This window comes from Silurus meridionalis, chromosome 19, assembly GCF_014805685.1.
Source record: "Silurus meridionalis isolate SWU-2019-XX chromosome 19, ASM1480568v1, whole genome shotgun sequence".
In the NCBI taxonomy this organism is placed as follows: domain Eukaryota; kingdom Metazoa; phylum Chordata; class Actinopteri; order Siluriformes; family Siluridae; genus Silurus; species Silurus meridionalis.
Window position 1 is genome coordinate 11,576,810 of NC_060902.1, and position 22,783 is coordinate 11,599,592.

The window sequence follows — 22,783 nt, forward strand, 5'->3', positions numbered from 1 at the left end:
GCTTTCACCGATTTGTTTTGATGTTTATAGTGTTTACTGATGACATTAATGTCCTGAATACTTTTTTTTTCTTCTTTAACTGTGAGCAAGAGAGGACTAGTCCACTTTTTTTTTTTATTGTTTATTATTTTATTAATCATATAGATTCATAGATTTATTTTTCTTTATCGATGAATAATGACTAGTCTACAGCTTTTCTTTGCTAATGAGAACAATGTTCTGAAATCTTTTTTTGCTCTAGGAATGAGATGACTAGTCCACTACTGTTTTTTGCTAATGAGTCTCTCAAAGATTTTACTGCCTTTACTATGAAAAAGAAATGGCAACTTGTTATTTTTTTCATTCATAATAATGTTATGAAGTGATTATTGCTTTAACTATGAGCAATAGATGACAAGTCCATTAATTACATTTTTTTGTAATGATGTCAGTCCTTAAGATATTTTTCTTTTGCTTTAATTATGAGCAAGAGATGACTAATCCATGACTTGTATTCACCTAATAATATCAATGTCCTTAGGACTTTTATTTTTTATTTTTTTTGCTTCAACTATGAGCAAAAGGTGACCCTTTTTTTTTTTATTACTGTTCGGCCAACAGTTGCTACTTCTGCTCATTTATTCTTACACATAAGCCCTTGTGAAGTTCTGCTAGAACCTGGTCAGTTTTCCACTTTTTTTCTTTTCAATTTTTTTTTTATTTATAGGTTTTCTTTTCCTCTGGCGACTGGTGACATTTTATATGGACGCTGCTATTTTGTTCGCAGTATCTGACATTTCCATTACCCACGATTTACACACATCTGTTACATCAGGCTAATGGTGTGGGTTAAACTCAATCTGATGTCCTCTGGCTGGCTCAGTGCATCACGTACACACACAAACACACACCCATTTGTTTTAATATGGAGAGAGATATATTGAGCTGTAATGATCGCTTCTTCTGAAGACATTGACAGCGGTGTATTGCCCATGTATTGATGTCAAGGGTCACACAGAGGTCAGTGAATGCAATTTAGTGGGTAGTTCATCATTGTTTATAGGAGACTGATATGGAATCAGGTTTCCCCCCCTAGTGTCACGATTATATGTCATTTTTTATGATTAGCCCTAAATTGAAGAGACAAAGCAACAAAATATCATGAATTTTAGAGGCTTTTTAACATTTTACGAACCGAGTTCAATATATTGGCTCATAAAGGGGTAATGAGAATAGAACCGTTTTTATTTTATGTGTGCATTGTTCCTAAAACTTTGTTGGTTTGTCATTACACACTCATAATACATAGTTCTAGGTATCCAACATTAGTCTAAGACTGACAAGATGCAAAGTAATCCGTCAGTACAAGCTGCTTTTGCTGCATTCAAATCATTTCTGCATATCCTTCTATGTTAGCAGAGATTCTTGTACAGAATATTTGTCACATTGCACTGTATTTAGGGATTGTTCTGCTATTGTAGATGGCCTAATTCCTCAATTTACATGCTACAAAGTCATATTTGCAAAATAGTTCTCAATTTATTGTGGTCTTTAGAACCCCATGCTTTGAACTCCAGAATGACGGCAATAGAAAATAAATTCAATTCAATTCATTTTTATTTGTATAGCGCTTTTAACAATGAACATTGTCTCAAAGCAGCTTTTCACAGATAATGTGGTGATTAAACATAAATATGTTCTTTGTAAGTATGTTTGTCCCTGATGAGCAACTGTGGCAAGGAAAAACTCCCCGATAAAATGTGTCATTGACAGTGAGGCTCCAGTGCATCCGCAGGGTCTTAAAAAGTCAGTTTTAGCCATTTAAAAGTCTTAAATTCGTTATTCCAGGATTTAAATAATTTTAAATAGATCTTAATGTTCAGGTCCTTGTAACGCTACCTCTAATGCTCATTGAAACGCTCTAAAAATAACTTTAGAATGCTTTTTTTGTTTAGATTTTTCATTGGTGTTTTAGTTCTTCCTTTCGCTAGTCTAAATTTGCTGTATAATGACTACAAATAAGACCAACATGCAACAGCCAATCAGCTTTCTGTTATTACAGCGAATCTCTGTCACGGAAACAAAATGGATTTTATCGCTCGTCTATAGGAAAATGAAAGTTTAGCGATATTTGGCTTGAAAAAAAAAATGTAGGGCTTGGTTAAGGCCAGTTGCTAACAACGTACTTGTGTGTTTTTTATGTTTCGATATAGGTCTTAGAATACATTCTTAAAGTCTTAAATTTGACCTGCAGAATCCCTGTCTATCGCCGCTCTCCGAGATCGCCTCCTCTTACATTTCCAGACAGCTTTTGCATGAGGGTTTGTTGGAGTAATAAAAAAATGTCATACAAAGCCTTTGTATTTAGTTTGTGCAGGAATTGGTTACAGGACCTGCAGGTCTACAAAGTAATTTGATAGAACATAAAAAGAACACACTATCTATGCAGCTCATATTACCGTTTTCTCCTTGTTATCTCAATCTCAAACCCGTTTCCTGATAAAAAACAAGTGAAATAATATATTACACTTGCTGGGCATGTATTGATTGTAATCGTATGTGATTATCTTACGCGATGATGATAGAACATTGAAATTGTGAAATTCTGTAAAGCTGCTTTGAGACAATGTCTGTTGTGAAAAGCGCTATACAAATAAACTTGACTTGACTGTAAAAAACGTTTATGAAAGGGAAAACCTTCCACTCCGTGTTTATTGCGGTACACATATCTAAATGCAAATCCTGTCAATCAAAAGGCATTTTGGCTGCTAGGTAGGTTTCACAAGGTCTTTTACACAACCTGTCTAAATTCAAATATTCAAAGAAGGAAAACGTTCTAAATAGAAAGACCATTCTTCTAAAATATCGTTTTCGCCGTCTACGGTCGATATTTAAATCCATAGCTGTCATAGGTATACCACAATGACGCATTGTATAAAAAAAAAATCTCCAGTTAACTCGGCTGGCTGTCTCACTAGTTGACAGACTAACTCCGTCAAAATCCTGGCTAGATCATTACATCACACTCCCAAGCACAATGTGACAAGCAAAGTAATGGAGCTCTGAGTTGAGCTTTTACTCATGCTGGATTACTGTCTACACTTCCAGCATGACCTCACTGTTTAGAATAACTCAAATGAGAAATGACGATCATCACCAGAGTTAGCTACTAGATATTAGAGTCCCTGTGTATCTAAATCAAATCAATACACAGAGTATCATCTGCATAGCAAAATCATAGGTAGAAATGTTTTTGGTCAGCATACTTATGGTTATATGTTTAAACATATATTTTATATATTGCAATGCCCTTGCAACTTATTCTAGTCTAGTCATGGGGGCTCTAGTCATGGGGACACTTTGTAGAATATAACTGTTAACAGGTAACATAATAACGAATTTGTGTGTGTATGTGTATGTGTATGTGTATGTGTATGTGTGTGTGTGTGTGTGTGTGTGTGTGTGTGTGTGTGTGTGTGTGTGTCTGTGTATATATAAAAAAGAGAGCTATCTGCCCTTTTACTCATACTTAAGCTGCTTACGGTTGCCTAGTGTTACCTCGATTTGTGGAAGAGAATGAGTATGCAGTTCAGAGCACATGACCAGTTTTGTCCTCTATACTCCCAGCTAAGGATTACGGGTGGCTTTGGCATCATTGGGAATGGAACTTTGTCTACAGGCTACAAGTCAAATGCTATTGTTGTGACACCATAAAGCCTGCAAAGTTGTTGATACATAATACAAGCCTGAAAATGTAAACACCTGTCAAAACCCAGATCGTTGCTCCAGATTTTTCAATTGAAAAGAAAAAAAAAAACGTTTCCTATTAATCCCAAGTGAGAACATCATTCCCAGTTGGACTTTAATCCGTCTCAAGTTGTTAATTTAAAGTCATGAAAGTGTGTGTTTTTTTTTTTCTTTCTTTAAAGTGGACTCACTGGAGCTGGACCTCTATCTCGCATGAACACAGAGCTCTTATCGTGACGATTGGCAGAACTCATATTGCCAGCATAATTGAAGACCAAACCCCTACTTAACCCCCCCCCCCCCCCCCCCCCTCTCTCTATCTCTCTCCCTCTCTTTATCTGTCTCTTGCACTCTTCATTTTCAGTCTTGTTCTCATTCTCATTTTTTTACTCACTCAATCACTAAGATGCTCACACATGCAAACGTTTCTTCTTTTCACACACAAAAATTAAGGATTATAAAGAGATTTATCATTTCTATATGACCACAACAGAATAGTATGAAATGAAATGCTGTTGAAGTGCTGTTTTTTCTCCTTTCACAGGCTTTCAGCTCGACCTTGAACAGAAAGCTATTTATTTTATTTATAAGAAATTCTCAGTGATAGAACCTTATAAATTAGTCTCAGTGGTGTTGAACCATTTAATAGTCAATTCATGCTGGACGGTGTCAGCATTTCCTTTCAAATCACTTACAGTCCAATTTTTTTTAACTCAAATTTTTGTTGTTGCAGATACTCTAAGCTGATGAAAATCTGATAACATGATCGGAGTGGACAGCTGTTTTCTTCAGCGCTTCTTCCTCTAATGGTTTTCTTGCATTGTCGTGCAAGACGTCAGCATCGCTCTTTCCTCGGAGCTTGAAAACGCGTCAAAAAGCTGCCAATCTTTGAACACTTTCCTCTTAAGTGAAGCCGTACCGTTTTGTCTACCTGAAAGCGTCAGAACGCCAGCCAGACACGGAAACCATGGCCAACAACACTGCGGACCACCCACCTGGGAACTCGGTGGCTGAAGGCAATCACGATGGGGACTTCGGCTGCACGGTGATGGAGCTCCGAGAACTGATGGAGCTCAGGAGCTCCGAGGCAGTCAACAAGATCAGAGACGTCTACAGAGACGTGCAGGGGCTCTGCTGCAGGCTGAAAACATCTACTATTGAAGGTTAGACTACACACGGACACAAAAACACAGCCCAACACCTACATTTAAGCAAGTCACTTAAAGTACATAAAGGAATATTTGTGCTCAAATATTGTACAAAAAGGACCAAAACATATGCATTACCCCTGATTCCCAAACCTTTCTAGGAAAGGAAAAAAAAAATCAGATACTGCATTTTCAATTGCTTTCGGTAACATTTCTTTGAAAGTTTACAACTACAAGGAGCCTTGTGGTGAAAATGAATCCTTATTAGTGACAACACATACACATCACATTCACACCAGCTGCAGCTCTCATAAAGCATTCAAGATATTTTCTGTCACTTGACCAGTACATCCAACGTACCTGGGATATCTGTATTGGCAGATTCAGGTAAACATGTGTCAAAAATAGGATCATGTTTGCTAATCTAATTAGATTTTCACTTCTAGACAGTTAGACGCAACACCAAACCATGCACTGTTACATCGGATCATCTTTTGAACACGTGCACATACATGCTTGCCGCCAAAAGGGGCAGAGTTTCATTGCAGTGGAAAAATGATAGTAATATCCCATAATATGGATACATTTCCTTTGTTTTGGCCTGGAGGCCAAACTGAAACGTTTTTTTTTTTTTTTGTTGTTTTTTTGTTTTTTCCCACTCTGCCTAGCAGCAGATAGATTTAAAACATGCTGTAGTGTAGATATCCATTCTGATTATGTAATCCAGCTGCAAGGTATCACAAACAGAAAACAGGCTAATTTACCTCCTGCAGGTGCAGTCTTGGTCATAGGTTTACAACAGAAATGAGCTGTATACACTGTAGAAAGCCACATTCTGGTATGCAAGAGGAAAAAACATTGGATTAGTACTTTACATGCTTATTTGTTACAACCAACAGTAAAAAGAGATGACTTTTTGTCAGTGTGTTACCATAGATTACATAATTTACACACCTGTCGTTTCCCATGCATCATCTAGTTCTGCCTTATTTAACGACAGCTTCCAATAATGAAGGGTGCAGTTTTTACCTAACAGGTAATTCTCCCATGACACATGAAGCTAGTCAGCCACATTGCTTTGAACTACTGCCCAGGTTACAAGGTGTTTTATACACACTGCAGAATGTGATATCCACCCTCTTCTACATACATATCTGACCCAGATTGATGGAGATGAAAGTGTATGCCACCTTTCCTACTTTTATGGCCAGTTATGTTGTCTTGGCTCCAGGTTCATGGTCTCCTGAGAATGCTTTTCTGGTGTACCCTTGCACATCATTTGGCAGTGACCATTACCTTGTACTTATTAAAGGTTACTCTGCCACAGAGATGTTTGACATGATTCAATTGAGGTGTTTTGAGTGGCACTTGCCCTTCAAGAGCGGAAGATGACTAGAGGTCAGGAAGACCCTTCAACCAGCTCAACCCCCAAATATGTCGAAACCATTCGTCAACATTGCTGCATTTATCTTTGTGTCATACGGAACAGTCCAGGCCAATCCTCATGTGTGATTTGAACATGCACCATGCTGCTGCCAAGTTCGTCCCCTGGCTGCTGACCCAGGAGCAGAAGGAACAACGCATCGAAGACTGCCAAGAACGCCGTCAGCATGCTGTGGATGACCTATCGTGGGTCATTACTGGTGATGAATCTTGGGTCTTCACAGTGGAAGAGCCCATCATCCTGAAGACTATAACAGACGAGCAAGGTCCGCAACTTGACCAAGTGCATGATGATCTCTTTTTTTTTTTTTTAACATTTGCTCCATTGTCCATCGCAAATTCTTTCCCAGGCACCAGAGCGTTATTAGCGAGTTCTATTGCTAGGTTTTAAGAACAAAAGAGACAGTCACGAAACCCTTTCATACCTCCTCGTACTCTACACCTATTTAGTGTTGCTTCTTGGGACAATCTTTTGTACCTTTAAGTATGTACAGCTAAACTGTAGATACAGCATTCGAAGCAGATATATTCGTCCAGAGTATTTTTGTAAACTAGAACATTTAAATTGCTCTTTACTGGACTGGCTTGACCTTACAACAAGCCCTGATCCTAATTTCCCTGAACAACTTCGGAATGGAATGGAATGCCTATTGCTCCTCCAGTATTCCTCACTCGGGATCAGTGCCAAACTCATTCCAGCCTCACAGATTTTTTTGTGGTCACAGTATGCACAAGCACTTGGGTGTCATGATCAGGTGTCCATATAGTTTTAATCATCTAGTGTCCAGGATAAAGATCGAGTAGACTGTAGGTGAGGGTCCTTGACCTTGAGGGTCCCACTTGAGCGATAAAAGAAGGTGTAGTTTGGGGCTATTAGTTTAGTCTGAGGTAAAAAATCCTTATCACTTTCTCAGCAAATTGTCTTGCTAGATTTCTTCTTTACACAAATCTGATTTCATAAATCAAGTTGATAGGAATCAGATATGCCAGAACAAGAACCTGTCACCACCTGCTCAAGCAAGTGGTGGCTGTGACATTTTTTTATCTGTCCCCAATGCTAATAGGAACGATACTTACAGAAAGCAGCAATGCTAAGGCAGTTAATGGGTTGTACTAGAGGAAGTATCCAATTATTGAGCTCAGTGACTTATCCTAGTGCCATAAGTAGCATTTGATAGCCTGATGATTTCGCTCACAGTATGGTTTCTAGCTATTTGTTGCTTTAGCTTCAACTCAAGTAGCAGATTATGGATGGGAATAAATCATCTTGCATAATGTAGGCGGTCTAGAAGGTTCGCTGCCAGTATCTGTTCTATTGTCTGAGGTGCTGGTCAGACTAGTAGCAAATTTTTAAGTGCTAATGGTCCAGCCTAAAGTAATTAAGCATCAAAAGATTGATCCTTATGTCCTGAAAGAGCCACAAGCAAGAAAATTTCAGTGTGGTCTCATGTGAACATGTCAAACTCGTTCTCTGTTGATATTTCTTTCCCAATGCTCTTTGGCAGCCTTTGGCACTGCATCATTTATAACATATTTGGCTGTAACCAGTCGCACAGACTGTTCTTCAACCTGAAGTGGTACTGTAATATTTTTGACAACAGTACTATTCCTTACTATTTTGACATATGGCCTCAGCGGTCAATTCCAGCATAGAAATTTATTCCATGCCATCTTCCTAATTACTTCGTAGATCATTGCTTTGGTTCCATTTAGTAATCAAGGGACAGCTGTACTGACGCTCTGCACACAAGATATTACTCATTTTAATGAAGACACCGTAATTATGTTTTCTATTCCACCCTTAGGGGAGTGGGTGGAAAATGCAATGTTTGAGCCAAATTAGATAAGTGTTTAGATCAGGTCTTCTTGGAGAAACTTTGCCTTTGCAAATGATATTCTGACACTGGCTGTTTCTAGCTGGGAATAATTCGGTCTTGTATTTGTGCCTTGTTTGCTCGACTGAACTGTTGCTGTGCAACTTTCCATTGTGTTTTTTGACCGGTGGGGAAATAAAGGATTGGTTTGTTTTTTTAAGGGGCCTAGTTCCTGGTTCTTATATTGAATGCGCTAAAGTTTCCAATTGGTGTCAGGGAGTTTGGGTAAATCTGATGGGTCTTTTCTTATTAAAACATTCCAGAAATTGTCATTAATGACACAAACCACTACATGAGTTGGAAATTTAAAGTGCATGGAGACATGTTTCCTTTTTAATACTTGGGGGCTGGGAAAAATTCTTTATAGATTATGTGAAAAAATGTGTATGCTTTCAGAATATGAATATTTAGTAGATCTCATAATTGAATGAAAATCTTGACATTTTACAACCCCGCTTCACTTAATATTTCAAGGATTTCTGTTAGTGAAACGGGCAAGTGTGTGACAGCTGGCACACACTTTTTGAGTTTTGCACCTAAAACAGGTGGCTCTATAAATAGAGATTAAGGGTGATTTATGAGCCATCATTAGGGCTGTCATGAGCAGCATAAAGGCAATTTGATTGCACAAGGTGTTTTTATTATCGAGGGAAGAATGGCAATTTCAAGTCCGAGGCAGAGAGATTTTTCAGTTTCTCATGCATCACCATGGTATCCTAGTCACCATCTTTAAATGTCACAGGGGTTGAATGTAACTTTTCCGTGGTGTTGTTGCAAAACTGCGTTCACATGGGGGTGCACAGCCAATATCCAACTGTCGATAGTAGCACACCTTCAAAATATTATGTTTTAATGTTCTCAGGTTTATAACAGATACTTATTTGGTGTGCTGTTTCATCTGGCAACGTGAGGATGTGATAGTGATTTGTGGTCTTCATTGAATTCTTCCATAAAGCTGATAGGACTGTTAAGACAAAGTAAGTGTAGATCAAAAAAGAGTGCTTTGGATAGATAGAGCCTTTACTCTATTGTACTCTGCTCTAATATAGTCCTCTCGGGGCTGAGATTGATGATTACGCAAGATATGATCTATGTGTTTATCAGCAAAGTTTAAAAGAAAAAAAATCTTGCGAAAGTTAGAATATTTTGTGAGACGATAGCCCTAAATGAAAAAGGCCAATTTAAAATCTGTAGTCTTAAATATGGCGAGACTTGTTTGTGTGCTGATTCTGTTTAGTCTAATCTGCCTTAAAATTGATCACCCAGGTGGACAAATAATACTGTAAGCAAAAGCTCCACTATGCTCCTCAGTTCAGTTAGCTAATGTAATGTAAGAGTGGATCGTGAGCTAGTTAAGTGTATTTGAGGGGCTAAGGGAAACTGAAAGGACGAGTGTGTGCAACTATATCATTATCCTGTTCTAACACATATGAAATGTGGCACATCAAAATGTCAGCAAGTTGTTGCCCAACGTTTCCAACACATTCTGTCGTTGCTTCACACAAAAACTGGCTAGCACCTCTATTTTCTTTCCATATGTTTGAATTCGCTGTGACTGACTGGAGAGTGTTACATAGCAGCTTTGTGCTACATGCAATTATGCTCTGATTCTTGCTGTTTTAATATCAGTAATAAAACAAGCATTAATCTGTAGAGCTGTTCAGCGTCAGTTGATTTGTGCGGTGCAGCAAGATTTGGGATTCGGAACCATAACGGCATTATTTCAGTCAGAGCATCAAAATGAGTCCGATCACAGAGATTAGCATTAGCTGCATACTAAGTGGTACTAAAAACATGTATACACCTTTTGACATTTTATAGTTTTAGAGCGAATTAGCAAACATTAAATTAGGAGCAAAGATACAAAGCGTTTAAAGAATCAGCATTGATTTATAACTAAAGTTTAAGTACCACTGTGGTCTGAGCAGTGAGCTCAGACCACAGTGAAACCTAAACAATACTAAGTAATGAAACCAAAAAAAATTCAAGAGACTGAGAAGTCATACTATCAGTAATAAAAAGGGCAGTTTCTTCTCCTCAGCTTGGGAGCATAAATAATAAAAATGCCCGCTGCTCTCAAATTAAAGACCCGAGCTGTAAAGGTGAGTTCGGAATTTGATTCAGGGAGCCAATAGAGTAACCCTAAGACAAGAGTTACAAAGGGGTTGAAGCCCTTTTAAGAATGAACACACACACAAACACACACACATACACACACACTAATTCCTGGGGGTTTAGATACATGGGACAGAAATGAAGGGTTGTGTGCTAGAGCAACTTTTATTTCCTTGACCTTGACCTCCTATTTATTGAAATCGCACATTTCTCTCTTTTCAAGACAGAGCAGCTTTCTTTCTACTTCTGACTGTGAAATCTGAGGTGTGTGTGTGTGTCGAAGTGTGTTTTTGCATTGTGTATGTATGAGACCTTTGTTCTGACTTGAAGGCTAAGCGTATCACTCTCCTCAGATAGGTTGAGGCAACATGGATAAAAAGCCAAGGTCATTGCCGAGACAGAGGATCTATACGGAAATGGTATTAGTGATTTTGTGTACGTGTTTTCCATTGAAAAACAGGATCTTTATTCATTAGCCTTCTGAGAGTTGTCATATGTGGCCAGAGGTATTCTTTCTTTTCTTTTCTTTTTGCTGCTGTTGTTGTTTTTTTAAATCAAATGAACTGCATTTTGCTAGAAATAACTTTCCTTTTGTTTACCTTAATGATCCTCTCGTGGCTCGTTTTCGTAGCGTAATGGCCAGTTACCACCCTCAATAAAAGAGTAGCTAAAAATATTCCCTCAAAAAAAGCACCCCTCAGGCAGTTTCTATTCCCAGATGCTCTAAAAGTCAGATCGGTCCATATGTTGTTCTCATCTTCTCGTAGCCCAGGCAGGACAGCCATATTTAGCATTCTTAAACAGTCACTGACAGCCAACAGGAGCCGCATGCTTTTGCCTTTTCTTCATTGGTGAAGCTAGATTAGGTAGAAGGATGTTGTGGGAGGGGAGTTGTAGTTGTATCCAAGGTCAGGATACAGATTTGTTTTTCCCTGAAGAGTTTGCACAGTATTCTATTTCTGAATAATTATATTGTTGCATATGGTTATGTTAAGTGTCAAAGTTGAGATGCTATAAAGCATTTTTTTGTATGCGCTCTAAACGGCGTAGTCCAGTACGAGTTAACGCTCCAAAGTATGCCGAAAGTACACATTCTTCTCCACTGCAAAATAGGAAATGAGCCTAGGACTGTTAAGACCTGAAAGCCACGTCCTCTTTCTCTTTTTCCACACGACTCAATCACTTTCTGTCAGGATAAAAAGACACAATTTTGAGGTCATTAATGTCATATAAAATTGTTCATTTGTCAGCTTTATACATGTACAAGATTAGACGTAATTTCCGAACTATTAAGCGCACCCATATATAAGCCAAACCCACTGAATTTTACAAATATCTTTATTTTGAACATAAATAAGCCGCACCGTAACGGGTGAAATATGTTGTGGCTCCTTTAAGAGTAGAGAGGCATTTTGGGAACAGCATGTCATTGCATTCTTCCGATATTACTGCATGTGTGCAAGACCAAAGAATGTCATTATTTTGTGATGCTCATTTCTAAGTTTCTTCTCCGTTACGCTGTTGCCAAGAAAAATAAAAAAGCATGAGTTTTGGAAACGTGTCTGTGCTCATATGATTTCTGGTGCAACTGGAGTTAGCGAGCTCTCCCATGACCCAGACTCAACGCGTTACAACGGCTTGTATCTAAACAGTAGCCTACCAAGAAAGTCATTGTTCACTGTCTTCCTCCTTCCTTTCACAACAATTTCTCTCTCGATGTTTTTCTTTTGGCATCGTCGTGCGTTTAAAAATCACCATCGGTGAAGCTTTTCTCCCGATGCCGTGCAGCTCAGAACACCGATGAAGTGCGTTTTTTCATGCCCGGTTGTTTTCAGCGTGACGAATGATTCGCATTTCCTGTAGACAGTCTGAGTGAGCGGCAGGTCAAAGGTCAGAGGAACCTCATCCATATTTATGATGTGGTGCGGCCCGATTCAGTGGGAGCGCGATTTAATATAAAGAGTTGTATTAGTCTAATGTTATGAGGCTCAGTTTTTTGGCTTGAAACTTGTGAAACTGGGAAAAACCCAGGAAAAATCCATATATTAGGCGCTTTGTTGTTTATATCGTGGGAAAAAAGTAGCAGCTTATAATGTTTTCTCTTAATTTTTAGAATCAAGTGTTAGTTATAACTCCTATTGATTGGTTTAGTAGGCAAGTCCTGTTACCTATTTAAAAAACTTGTGGAATCCCCTATAAAACCACCATCCAGTTGAGTTTTTGCAACTGCTGCCAAGCACTTCCTGTCTGCACCGCCGATATCATTAAACCCTCATTTACTCTCCTTTAATTTTAAACTGGAAACTCTTCTGGAAATTCTTTTTTTTTTTTTTTTTTTTTAGGTTATTGGTTCTGGATGATGAAATCATTCATCATAATTATTTTAAGTGGTCGACACAGAGCAAAAATTTTTTTTCCCATATTTCTCTGAGTTTAATTGAATTTATTGATTTGGTCATTACAATGTAGTCATGCATTCATTTCCTATAACAAGCCATACGTCAGGCTTGTGTTTGACTAGTTTGTAGATTTTTTTTTTTTGCCAGTTATGCTACTGTACACATACAGTGTCGAGCAGCGTGTGCAAAGAAATTCATACCCGAATTAGCTAAAAGGAGCTCGGTTTGCCGGTAGACAGAGTGCTCCTTTTTCTCATGAAAGAGAAGGTTGTGATTGGTTTTCATCAGGCTTCACTCCACCGGTGTATGTTAACAGGTCGTGTGCTGAAAGGACTGCACAGGAAAAGTAATGTTGTGATGGAAAAGATGGATAAGCCATGATGAGGCAGGGACATGAGCACACTCGGTTGGATAGTGCAATGGCTGCCCTCCAAAATGCCAGAGCCCTTATGCCGTCCATGTGTTCAAGAACTCAATTACTGCTGTTAGCCAGGTTAGAACCAAAAAAAATGAGTGATTGTAAGCTTTTCAAATTAGAAAGATTGCTACATTACCCATTAGTCAAGTCAACAAAAATGTTCAATCTCCCCTTATGATCGTGGTACATTAGATTAGACAATATACATGACTACATGTTCTAATAGAGGTCTGTAAAATGCAGTGTATGGTGCTAATTTATGATTAAAGAGGAAGAAGTTCACTTGGCTTGTTTGTGACAAAAGTCTCTTCTGTGTAGAGGAACAGCAAAGGTGAGGATGGGCTGATTGCTAAACAACCCCCTCTCTTTCTGTCTCTCTCCTTCCTTCCTTATCTCCCTCTCTCCCGTTCATTCACTTTCTCCTAAACCCACTTGGGTCCTGCCTATTGAACCTCAGCCTGTTGTGCTTGGCCGTCCTCCCAGCCTGTGTGACCGCTGCAGCCTCTATTAACGGTTCTGCTCCATTGCTGTCACAGCTCACACACAGCTCTCTCACACACACAAACTACACACACACACATACTCACACACACATAAATGTAGCCTTCTCTGTCAATCACCTTCACACCCGCACCTCCTGAGATGACTAAGGCAATCGGTGAGACTTTGGCTTTTGTGATTCTCAGGAGGGTCAGTACACAACTAATATTTTTTTTATTTGTTATTCTACTAAATTGGCTATTTGCTGGACTACCGCATGTAATCAGCTCCGCAATATATCATGATAAGGTGTGTTGGAGTTAGAAATGTGCTGTTGCGGTTTTAGGACAAGTTTGGTAGGGAGAAGTAAAGTATGTAAAATATGCATTTGAAATGATATCATTAAGCAATATATGTATGCTATGTATATATTTATATTGCTGGTTAGTACCCATTAATAATCTATACAGCCAGATGAACCAGAGTCTCTCAATGCACCAGGAAAACAAAGTGCATACAAGAACAGATTAATAAAAACCAGAGATTTGTCAGTCCAGTCCCACTGTGTATTTTCATTATGATGATGAGGAACAAGACGCTAAAAGCGAAAAAATACAACAGCCGAACTCAATAACGCGATAGCAGCACCAGAAACGCTACAGCAGCACAGGAAATGCTACAGTAGAGCCAAAAATGTGAGAGCAGGAATGGAAACACTACTAAGGAACAGGAAAGCTACAGCAAGACTGGAAATGGCTATAGCAGGACTAGAAATGGTTGAAAAGGACAGGAAACACTACTGGGGAAAAGGAAAACTAATAGCATGGCCGGTAAAGCTACAGGAAAACGATACTAGAAAGGCTACAGTAACTTAAATGATGGAAAATATTGTTTTTTGAAATTTGCATGCATGAGAGACTTTGGAACTATAGAGCTGAAGGAGGTCCAATTAAATTGTGGTTTATATGTAACTAGTATTTTTTTTTTTTTTTTTTACATTTTTTATAACATAGTGTTATAACTAACGTAGACAACAGTCAGAAAAGCTGTGGCTCTGAACCGACTGCAGGTTTTCTTTTTTGTTGTTTTGTCTCTGTGTTAATGTGTAAACATGCCTCCATGTGAAAAGCAAAAAAAAAAAAAAGAAGTCATTTGAATCCCCTACCATGTTAAATTAGGCTTCACAACGGAGCTGCTGTGGTGCAGAAATGTGAGCGTGTTGACATTTTACTTGCAAAACCTGCACCAATAGAAAAAAGTGAAGATGGTGATAGGGATAGGGGGGAAAATGGAGTCTAAATCGGCATGAATTTTAAATCAGCATCTTAACAGCTTTCCAAAATATCTATTTGATCCGTGTCGAAGAGGATAAAACGCTTTAATCACGGTCAGCACTCTTTTTTTTGTAAATTTTTTTATTGTAGACGTTAAATATCACAAAAAGGCAAAAGTATTTTAAGTCTTTTATTTATTTTTCGGATGAACAATAATCTACTTACAGGTAACTGACTTATTTTAAATTCCAGGTCAGTATAAGGTTTGAGTCTTTAAAGATGGCAGTGTCTCCAGTTGCTTGAATTTAAAAAAACTCCAAACCCTTCATATTTAATACTTTTCACTCATATTGCTTGGGGATTTGAATAAAAAAAAGCACCCAAAAGCTTCATTGGATTACTCATGCGGTATAATTAAAACGAGTTTTCAGTGAAATAACATCATGATAGAATTTTGTAAAAATAAAAAACAAATCAGAAGTGCTTTTGTAATGTTATGTACTTGTTTACTTTTCTTTAGTATTTATTATTGCACTTAACCTTGCTTGCTCCGGAGCTTTCACACTTGACCCTGGGTCACTTTAAAACGTAAATAAAGGGAATCTTGGGTTATTCTGCTTATACTTTATTCAAGGTTAAGTCATTCTTGTGTATTCATAGTCTGACATGGTACATTGTACTTTCCTAAACCCTGGCTTAAATTATTTTTTTTCTTTTGCATATGTGCAACTATAACTGGATCAGTATAGCTCATGGCCGGTTTTGACAAAGAAAACCGTGTCACCATAAAAACGAGGCAAGAAAGCGAACAAAAACGTTCTAACCATCTTCCACTAGTTTCTTAAATACTCTTTTATACCATGTAATTTTTTTCGGAACTAATTTTTTTGTGTGTACAAATGAGTATAATTTTCTTTTAAATGAAGTAACTACTGATTACACAATACTTACATTTTTGCTGAATGTACAAAGCACATGAGGTACATGCTGTTAGATTTCTAATTGTCTGTTGCTAACCTCTAATATTCCAACCCTTCTGACTGGGGTTAAAGTCAGGCTTTAGAAACGGAGAAAGAACAGGGTTAAGTATTTATCTCTGCTTCTGCGTACAAACACAGGAGCTTAGTTGTTTTAATGTTGCACTTCTGGTCAGGAGGACGTGAGTTTAAATCCCTCACCTTCTAGCTTGCTCTGCTGGGCCTTTGAACAAATCATTTCTTAACCCTCGAAATGATCTCATTTATACAACTGAACTGTTGAGTCACTTTGCATAAGGGTGTCTGCTAAATGCCATGAATGTAAATATAAATACTAAAAAAAAAAATCTAGGATATTTGTAGGCTGATTTTAAAAATGTGATGACACTGCAGCATTGTGCTTTACATTATAAGTCTTGCTATGATATTTAACGTGCACTTTAACAAGTTGCTGTGAAAACTCTGGTATGCTAACCATTCTTCTGTCTTCCATTACGGTCGCTGCTGCTTCATTTTTTACATAATTATCATGCTGCAGAAATAAAACCATCCCGTTCCGAAGGAAAGGTAAGAACAGGCGTTCTTTTCAGCCAAGAGTGAGAGCAACATTGTATTCTTTCTTGGCAAAAGACAATAGCATAATTCTCTTCAGACAAGTGGAAAATTTGACAAACATGGCTGACAGAACTGTTAGTCCAACTCCAGAAAATGTTTGCAAGGAAATCGGCTGCTTGCTTCATAGCAAGCAATCTGTACCAACTTCAGCCAATATCTGAAATCAAAAGCTGAAAACTCTATCAGGTCATGCCTTTTTGCTCCAAGCACCGTGAGTTGTGTCTGACCCGAAGGTGTTTTCATGGCCAAAGGTCTGCTTTTATAACGGTCGTTTCTCCTCTAAAGTGTGATTCTTTTTTTTGACATAGACGGATACAGATCTTGCCGAATTCCTGCACGTGGCATATGCCAGTCATATTCATGTTAGATAGACAGACTGTTTTTTTTTATATATATATATATATATATATATATTAGTATATAAAAAGTGTGTAGGTGCAGAAGAAAAGCTCATGAAGGAGCTGCAGAATCTATTGTCATTAAAATTCTGCCTTCGACTATTCCTTTGGGAGGTCTTTGATGCTTTCGACTTAATTCCCGATCTCGTAAAAAAAATGCCAGCGCGCATAGAAATTACAGCACTGCAGTTAGTCGCCATTGCATCGCCCACATCACTAATATAAAAGAGAGGGAGAGAGATAAAGGAAATGGTGGAAATTACTTCTGACCTTGTGCCCCTCTAGCTAACTTGCAGCACCTGGCAAAAAAAAGATTACTCAATTAGTGGAAAGATGTCTCACGTTGTTCAAGAGCTCAGCAGTGACAGCAGGCTGCCAAATTGTGCACGAGGAGTTACTGCGTCAGCAGCACTGATGGATAAACAGCTTAAACCCTGCCCCAAAAATGAGCTCACCTTGATTCCTCTGTATGTCACCCAGAGTGGATGAAGCATGGCGAGATCAGCTTTAAGAGACGGACTGAGCCGAGGGGTGCTAGTTTTATTCATTCGTTCATCTCCTCGGCCATGTTTGCTTCTTCAAGTTTAGTTTATTGCATTATTCCCATGTTTAATCTAGGGTTAGGGTTAGCGTTCCTAATAATTTGACCCAGATTTATTACTCTTTTTAAAATGCCACGAGACAACAATAGTTTAGCTTTACTATAATATTAATAAAAGCAAAAGAAATAACAATGTACTTTTTTTTATAACTAATCATAATAAGTACATTGTATTACATAAGTCAGGAAGATGTCAATTAGAGATAATATAATGAAATATTAAATAAATACATTGCTAAAATTATAATAATAATACATAAATGTAAATAAATGTTTTTTGTATATATTTTTGACTATTGTTCCAGTTGTATCTAATATACACTATATGCTGTATAGTGTTCTGTTCAATACATTTACTGACCAGTTTATTAGGAACACCTGTTCATTCATGCAGTTTTGTCAGACAGCCTGTTCAGTGGAGCAGCTGCACACAAATTCCAGCATGCCTTTTATCCACAGCTGAGAGTGGTGGTGTAATGGTGTGGGGAATGGACCCCTAAAAAATACGATGTTATCATGCATTATGCGCATGTCGAGGTCTGTCCAAGTGTCGCTGTAGACCACATGATTGCAACGATGGCCAGATTTGACTCAACTGATACTGGCTGCCTCTAGCGCGCACCAAACCTGTTTGGTGTATGTGAATGAATGCAAGCCGAGAGCAAAAGTTGGTGCTAATCTGGTCAATTAAGTGAGTCTATAATGTTAGTTTTTTTTGTTAAATTATTTTCAGGCTATTTATTTAACATTCTTCTTCAACTACTTTATAGACATAAGATTATTTGCACCTTTTGTACCTTTCGTTTGTTTGTCATTTTGATTTCGTTTGTAATGTATCCACAGATTTCAGGGGTGGGAATTGGTTATCTCTGGAAAATCTTGACTGAACAAATTATTATAAAATAAATAATGAAACAAATTCAATTACTTTTTTAAATGTTCCCACTCACACTGCAGTGGATAAAGCTTCACTTCCAAGAGGGCAGTGTATGATGACATTCTGTTTTGCTCACCCAGACACTCAAACACACACGCGCACACACGCACGAATGCTTATATGCACACTGCTCTAGCTTTGTCTGCAGGCCATGCAATAAGCTGCCAGGTCATAGGCGAGCTGGAGATTGGTTTCCTGTGACTTACACACACACACAGACACACTCACCCCTACACACTCCTTCTCACGGCGACCACCTGCTCAGCTCTGGCTCAGGAATGAAGAGGAAAGCTGTCACATGTCCACCGAGCTTCTCCAGAGATCTGAGCAAAAGGCAGAAGAGAGACACTGAGGAACAGTGAATGATTACAGAGTGATAACATGCTCCCAGTGATCAGATGTCAAGTTAATTGGGGGATGGGATGGGATGGGATGGGATGGGATGGGGGTCATAAAAGGAAACGCTTGGGACATTATAAACAGATGTCTCAAGTGGTCTGTTTCGCTAGATCTCGCTTAGCTATCCAGCTGGCACATTTATGGAATGGAAGTTATGGGTCTGTTTTGGAAGGGAGCATCTGGGCTTAAAAGGTACATTTGCACAGCAACCTGACACACCCACTGCCAATGACGTGATGTAGATCCTGTCATGGATCAAATGGAAATGTCGAATGTCGAATAACTCACTCTCTTCATGCCATACAGCTTGTGCATGCTTCAGATGCTGCTTGTAATGATAACTCATCACAGTTCTACAGCTATTTCACTCAATTTGTAAGATTATTAATATATAAGCACTGGGCTTTGGCATGGTGAGGGCTCTGGGATGCTTTTCTGCTCAGCATGGTTCTAAAGATTAGATATTAGAGTTACTGCACATTTTCTGTCAGCCCAAGTCAGACTAGATATTGTCCTCTGAACTCTCAACAGGGCTTTTCTGTCTGCACTTCTTTTGTCTTTTTCATGCCGTTCTGTATAAACCCTAGAGACTGTTGTGTGTGTAAAAGTCCCAGATGATCAGCCAAGTTTAAAATACACAAACTAGCCATTGTGGCACTAACAAGCATGATACTGTCACGAAAAAATTACTTATTTTTCTGTTCTGATGTTTCATGTGAGCTTTAAATGAATGGAATTGATGCATCCTGCTACTGCCATTTGATTGGTTGATTGGATGATTGCGTTAGGTGTATAGGTCATAATACTGATCATATTTAATCTAAAAATAAGAAACAACTAGTTAGATCTGATAGTGAAATATAATGGAGCTGGAATTTTGATGCTCAATAAACACAAAAGAATAATAATATGTTTCTGCAGTAAATACATTTAGGTTTTATTTATAGATTTTAACCTGTACACAGCTGGATAGAAATCCAGGTATGGGGATTAGATTCTCAGTGAGCAAGAATGACAAGAAAAAACTCCCTGATTCAATTCAATTTTAACAATGAACATTGTCTCAAAGCAGCTTCACACAGATAATGTGGTGATTAAAAGTGAGTATGTTCTTTATAAGTGAGTTTGTCCCTGATGAGCAAGCCGGTTGGCAAGGAAAAACTCCTCGAGATGGCATAAGGAAGAAACCTTGAGGGAACCCATCCTCATCTGGGTTGCAAGGAATGTCCATTTATAGCAGATATACAATGTATATATACGAGTAATCATACTGTATGGTTTTTCCCTGTTATACGTAATACACTTTTTTTTTTACACACCTGTATTCATTGCTTTTTGTATGTCTCAGTGTTATCAGGAGAAAGCCTGATACAAAGCTATACCAAATGAAACCCAGCTGCAGATGATCCACCCAGTCGGACTGTCTCAGTGGAAAAGGGTGTGTTTAGGTTGGGCTTAAAGCATTAAGAGCAGGAAAGGTTGCATGTTAGGTTCACTTATGTTTACAGACTCGTAAAGTGAAACTCCTGCAGGTGTTGTCATTTTATGATCTCTAAATATTGTACGGATTGTGGACTGAGTATTCTTTGCACAGCATGGGTTAGGTTCTTGACCAAATATGGCTTCTCCTTTAAGGAAACACTGACTGATTTCCATCCATGCAAAATGGTTCACATGAGTTGACTCGAGTTTATTCATTTACTGGATGATTCTCATTGAATTTTCCACCCATTGGTGAACAGGTTTATCTGGACACTTATTAATATTAAACTTTTTACAGATTGAAAAAAGTATGCTTACTCTACAAAGATAATCTGTCACATTGTGTCATAAAACTCTTTAAACACATACTCATAGATCATCTTTCCAAAAATGTATTTGAATGTGTGCTTTTTCTTGATAAGGACTGTTATATACCAGGGAAAAAAAATTCCCATGAAATCCTATATTATGCTGCGTCATAGTGCTGTGTTAATGGAAAATCGCACTTGTTTATCTCGATTTTAGTCCAAGCTTTTGTTGGATTTGTAATAAGCATTGTTTTGCACAAAAACATTCACAGCGTTTCCATTTGTTGTCGATCTACAGGGCTCTCTGGAAACCCGGCGGACTTGGAAAAGCGCCACACAGCCTTCGGAAGGAACTTCATCCCTCCTAAAAAGCCCAAGACCTTCTTGCAGCTAGTGTGGGAGGCGCTGCAGGACGTCACACTCATCATCTTGGAGATAGCTGCCATCATTTCTTTGGGCCTGTCCTTCTACCACCCACAAGGAGATGACAGTACTGGTGAGAAAGACAGCAAGCAATTCAGACGTTCTCAATATTTGCATTGTATTGAGCTTAGGGATAATTACAAAGATTAGACAATTGGATTTTGTTTTTATCGATGTTGGGAGGAAGCTTTTATCCAAAGAGATGAGAGGAACAAACCAACCCGGGCTGGAAAAAAAAAAAAAACCCTGACTAATTTAAGTTTCCAGAACTAATTTTGAACACCAACAAATTTGAGGAAGGTCCAGAACTAAACATAAAAACAAGAGTACTAATATTCCTGATTTCTAGAAACATGAGACCCTACCTTTACAGATAACTGAAAAGATATAAGGGTTTCCAAAAGCATCTACAAAATTCTCAGTTAAACCTTTTCAGTTTTTGAAAAGTAAAATGGGCATTATGTCTTAATTGTGTACCTAGCACAGTTATAGGAAAGAGTGTACCATTGAAATGTTTACAACTGACTTTGCACATTCACCTAATCGCCTGTGTACCTTATGTACCATAGCACTTACAAAAACGTTTAATAGATTATTTTCCAAGCTGTCAACATGATTGATGTCATGAACGGTGCCTCGTTTACATTCAAAGGGACTCACTAATATAGAAAGTTAAGAATGCTGTACAAAGTAGACTTTTAAAAGTAGAGTTTAAAGTTTGATATTTTGTGACAAAGTAAAGATTACTATTCATAGTAAGGAAATCAGTTTCTGCTTATACTCATAAATATATGTTTGTGATTATTAGGCACAGCTTTATTTTGTTCATTAGGGGGCAGACATTTAGGTACGTTGTACTATATAACCCCCATTATTTATTTTGGTACTACACCATGTACACAGTATTAATTCTTGAACGAACATGTAATCCTTATGCAAAATCTCTATGCAAAAGTGTACGTATAGTGCTTTTTAGCAGAGTAGCATAGAATCATTATCCTTAATTGGATCCTCTAATCGCATTAGCTGAAATATCTGGTCAATTGCTAAATTGACCAGATTGCAAAATTGCAAAAAAATTGCAAAAAAATTGTAGAGCTCCACCTCTATTTTGAGTTTCACGCGAGTAAATATCAGGGGGAAGAAAATATTTAGGTCTTATATTAAGCAGATGCAGAACATTGGATTTTGTGTTCTATAGATGTTTTTAGAGTAATAGTAAACTGTTATTAGCTGTAAAAAAATTGTATGTAAACAATGCCTTGAAACATTTTCCTGTCCATCCCTACTGTTGGTAACAGAAGAACTGGGCACAAATGTATTAATTTCTTTCTTTCTTTCTTTGTTCATTTAGTCATCTTTAGTCATAAGTGCTTTAATCTGGTCAGAAAGGATGTAGCCACTAGCAGGTCCTCCTTTTTATTTTTCCACAGTGTCTGAACAAGCTGTAAAAATGCTAGATATTTAGACATGCTAGCTCCCAGATATGCTAATTACTGTTTACTTAAAGCTTCACTATGAAGCCGGGACATATTTCTGTATCCTGAGTTAGTTAGAAATTGAACACGAAGCAGATCAGTGTGCAGAGGCTGACTAGTGTTGGCTAGCTTGTTGCTAACATGAAATCGACAGGGAACCCTTGTAGATTTTGCACGAATTAGTGTTATCATAGCCGGGGGACTGGAGTAGGAGTGGATTCCAAGCATTCAGTGTGAAAAGACGGCAGTGTAATGACTCGTTAGTGAGAAAGATCTTACTCTGTTTTT

General features: G+C 38.1%; 1 protein-coding gene across 8 annotated transcripts in view; it reads left to right on the forward strand.

Moving 5' to 3' along the window:
- Positions 1-22,783, forward strand: part of atp2b4 (ATPase plasma membrane Ca2+ transporting 4) — a 104,598-nt gene that overhangs the window by 40,956 nt on the left and 40,859 nt on the right. For all 8 annotated transcript variants that reach the window (XM_046874725.1, XM_046874724.1, XM_046874730.1 and 5 more), the window contains 2 exons: positions 4,460-4,889; positions 20,893-21,090. In XM_046874725.1, coding sequence (XP_046730681.1) covers positions 4,694-4,889; positions 20,893-21,090 — 394 coding nt within the window. In that variant the 5' untranslated portion in view covers positions 4,460-4,693. The remainder of the gene's footprint in view (positions 1-4,459; positions 4,890-20,892; positions 21,091-22,783) is intronic.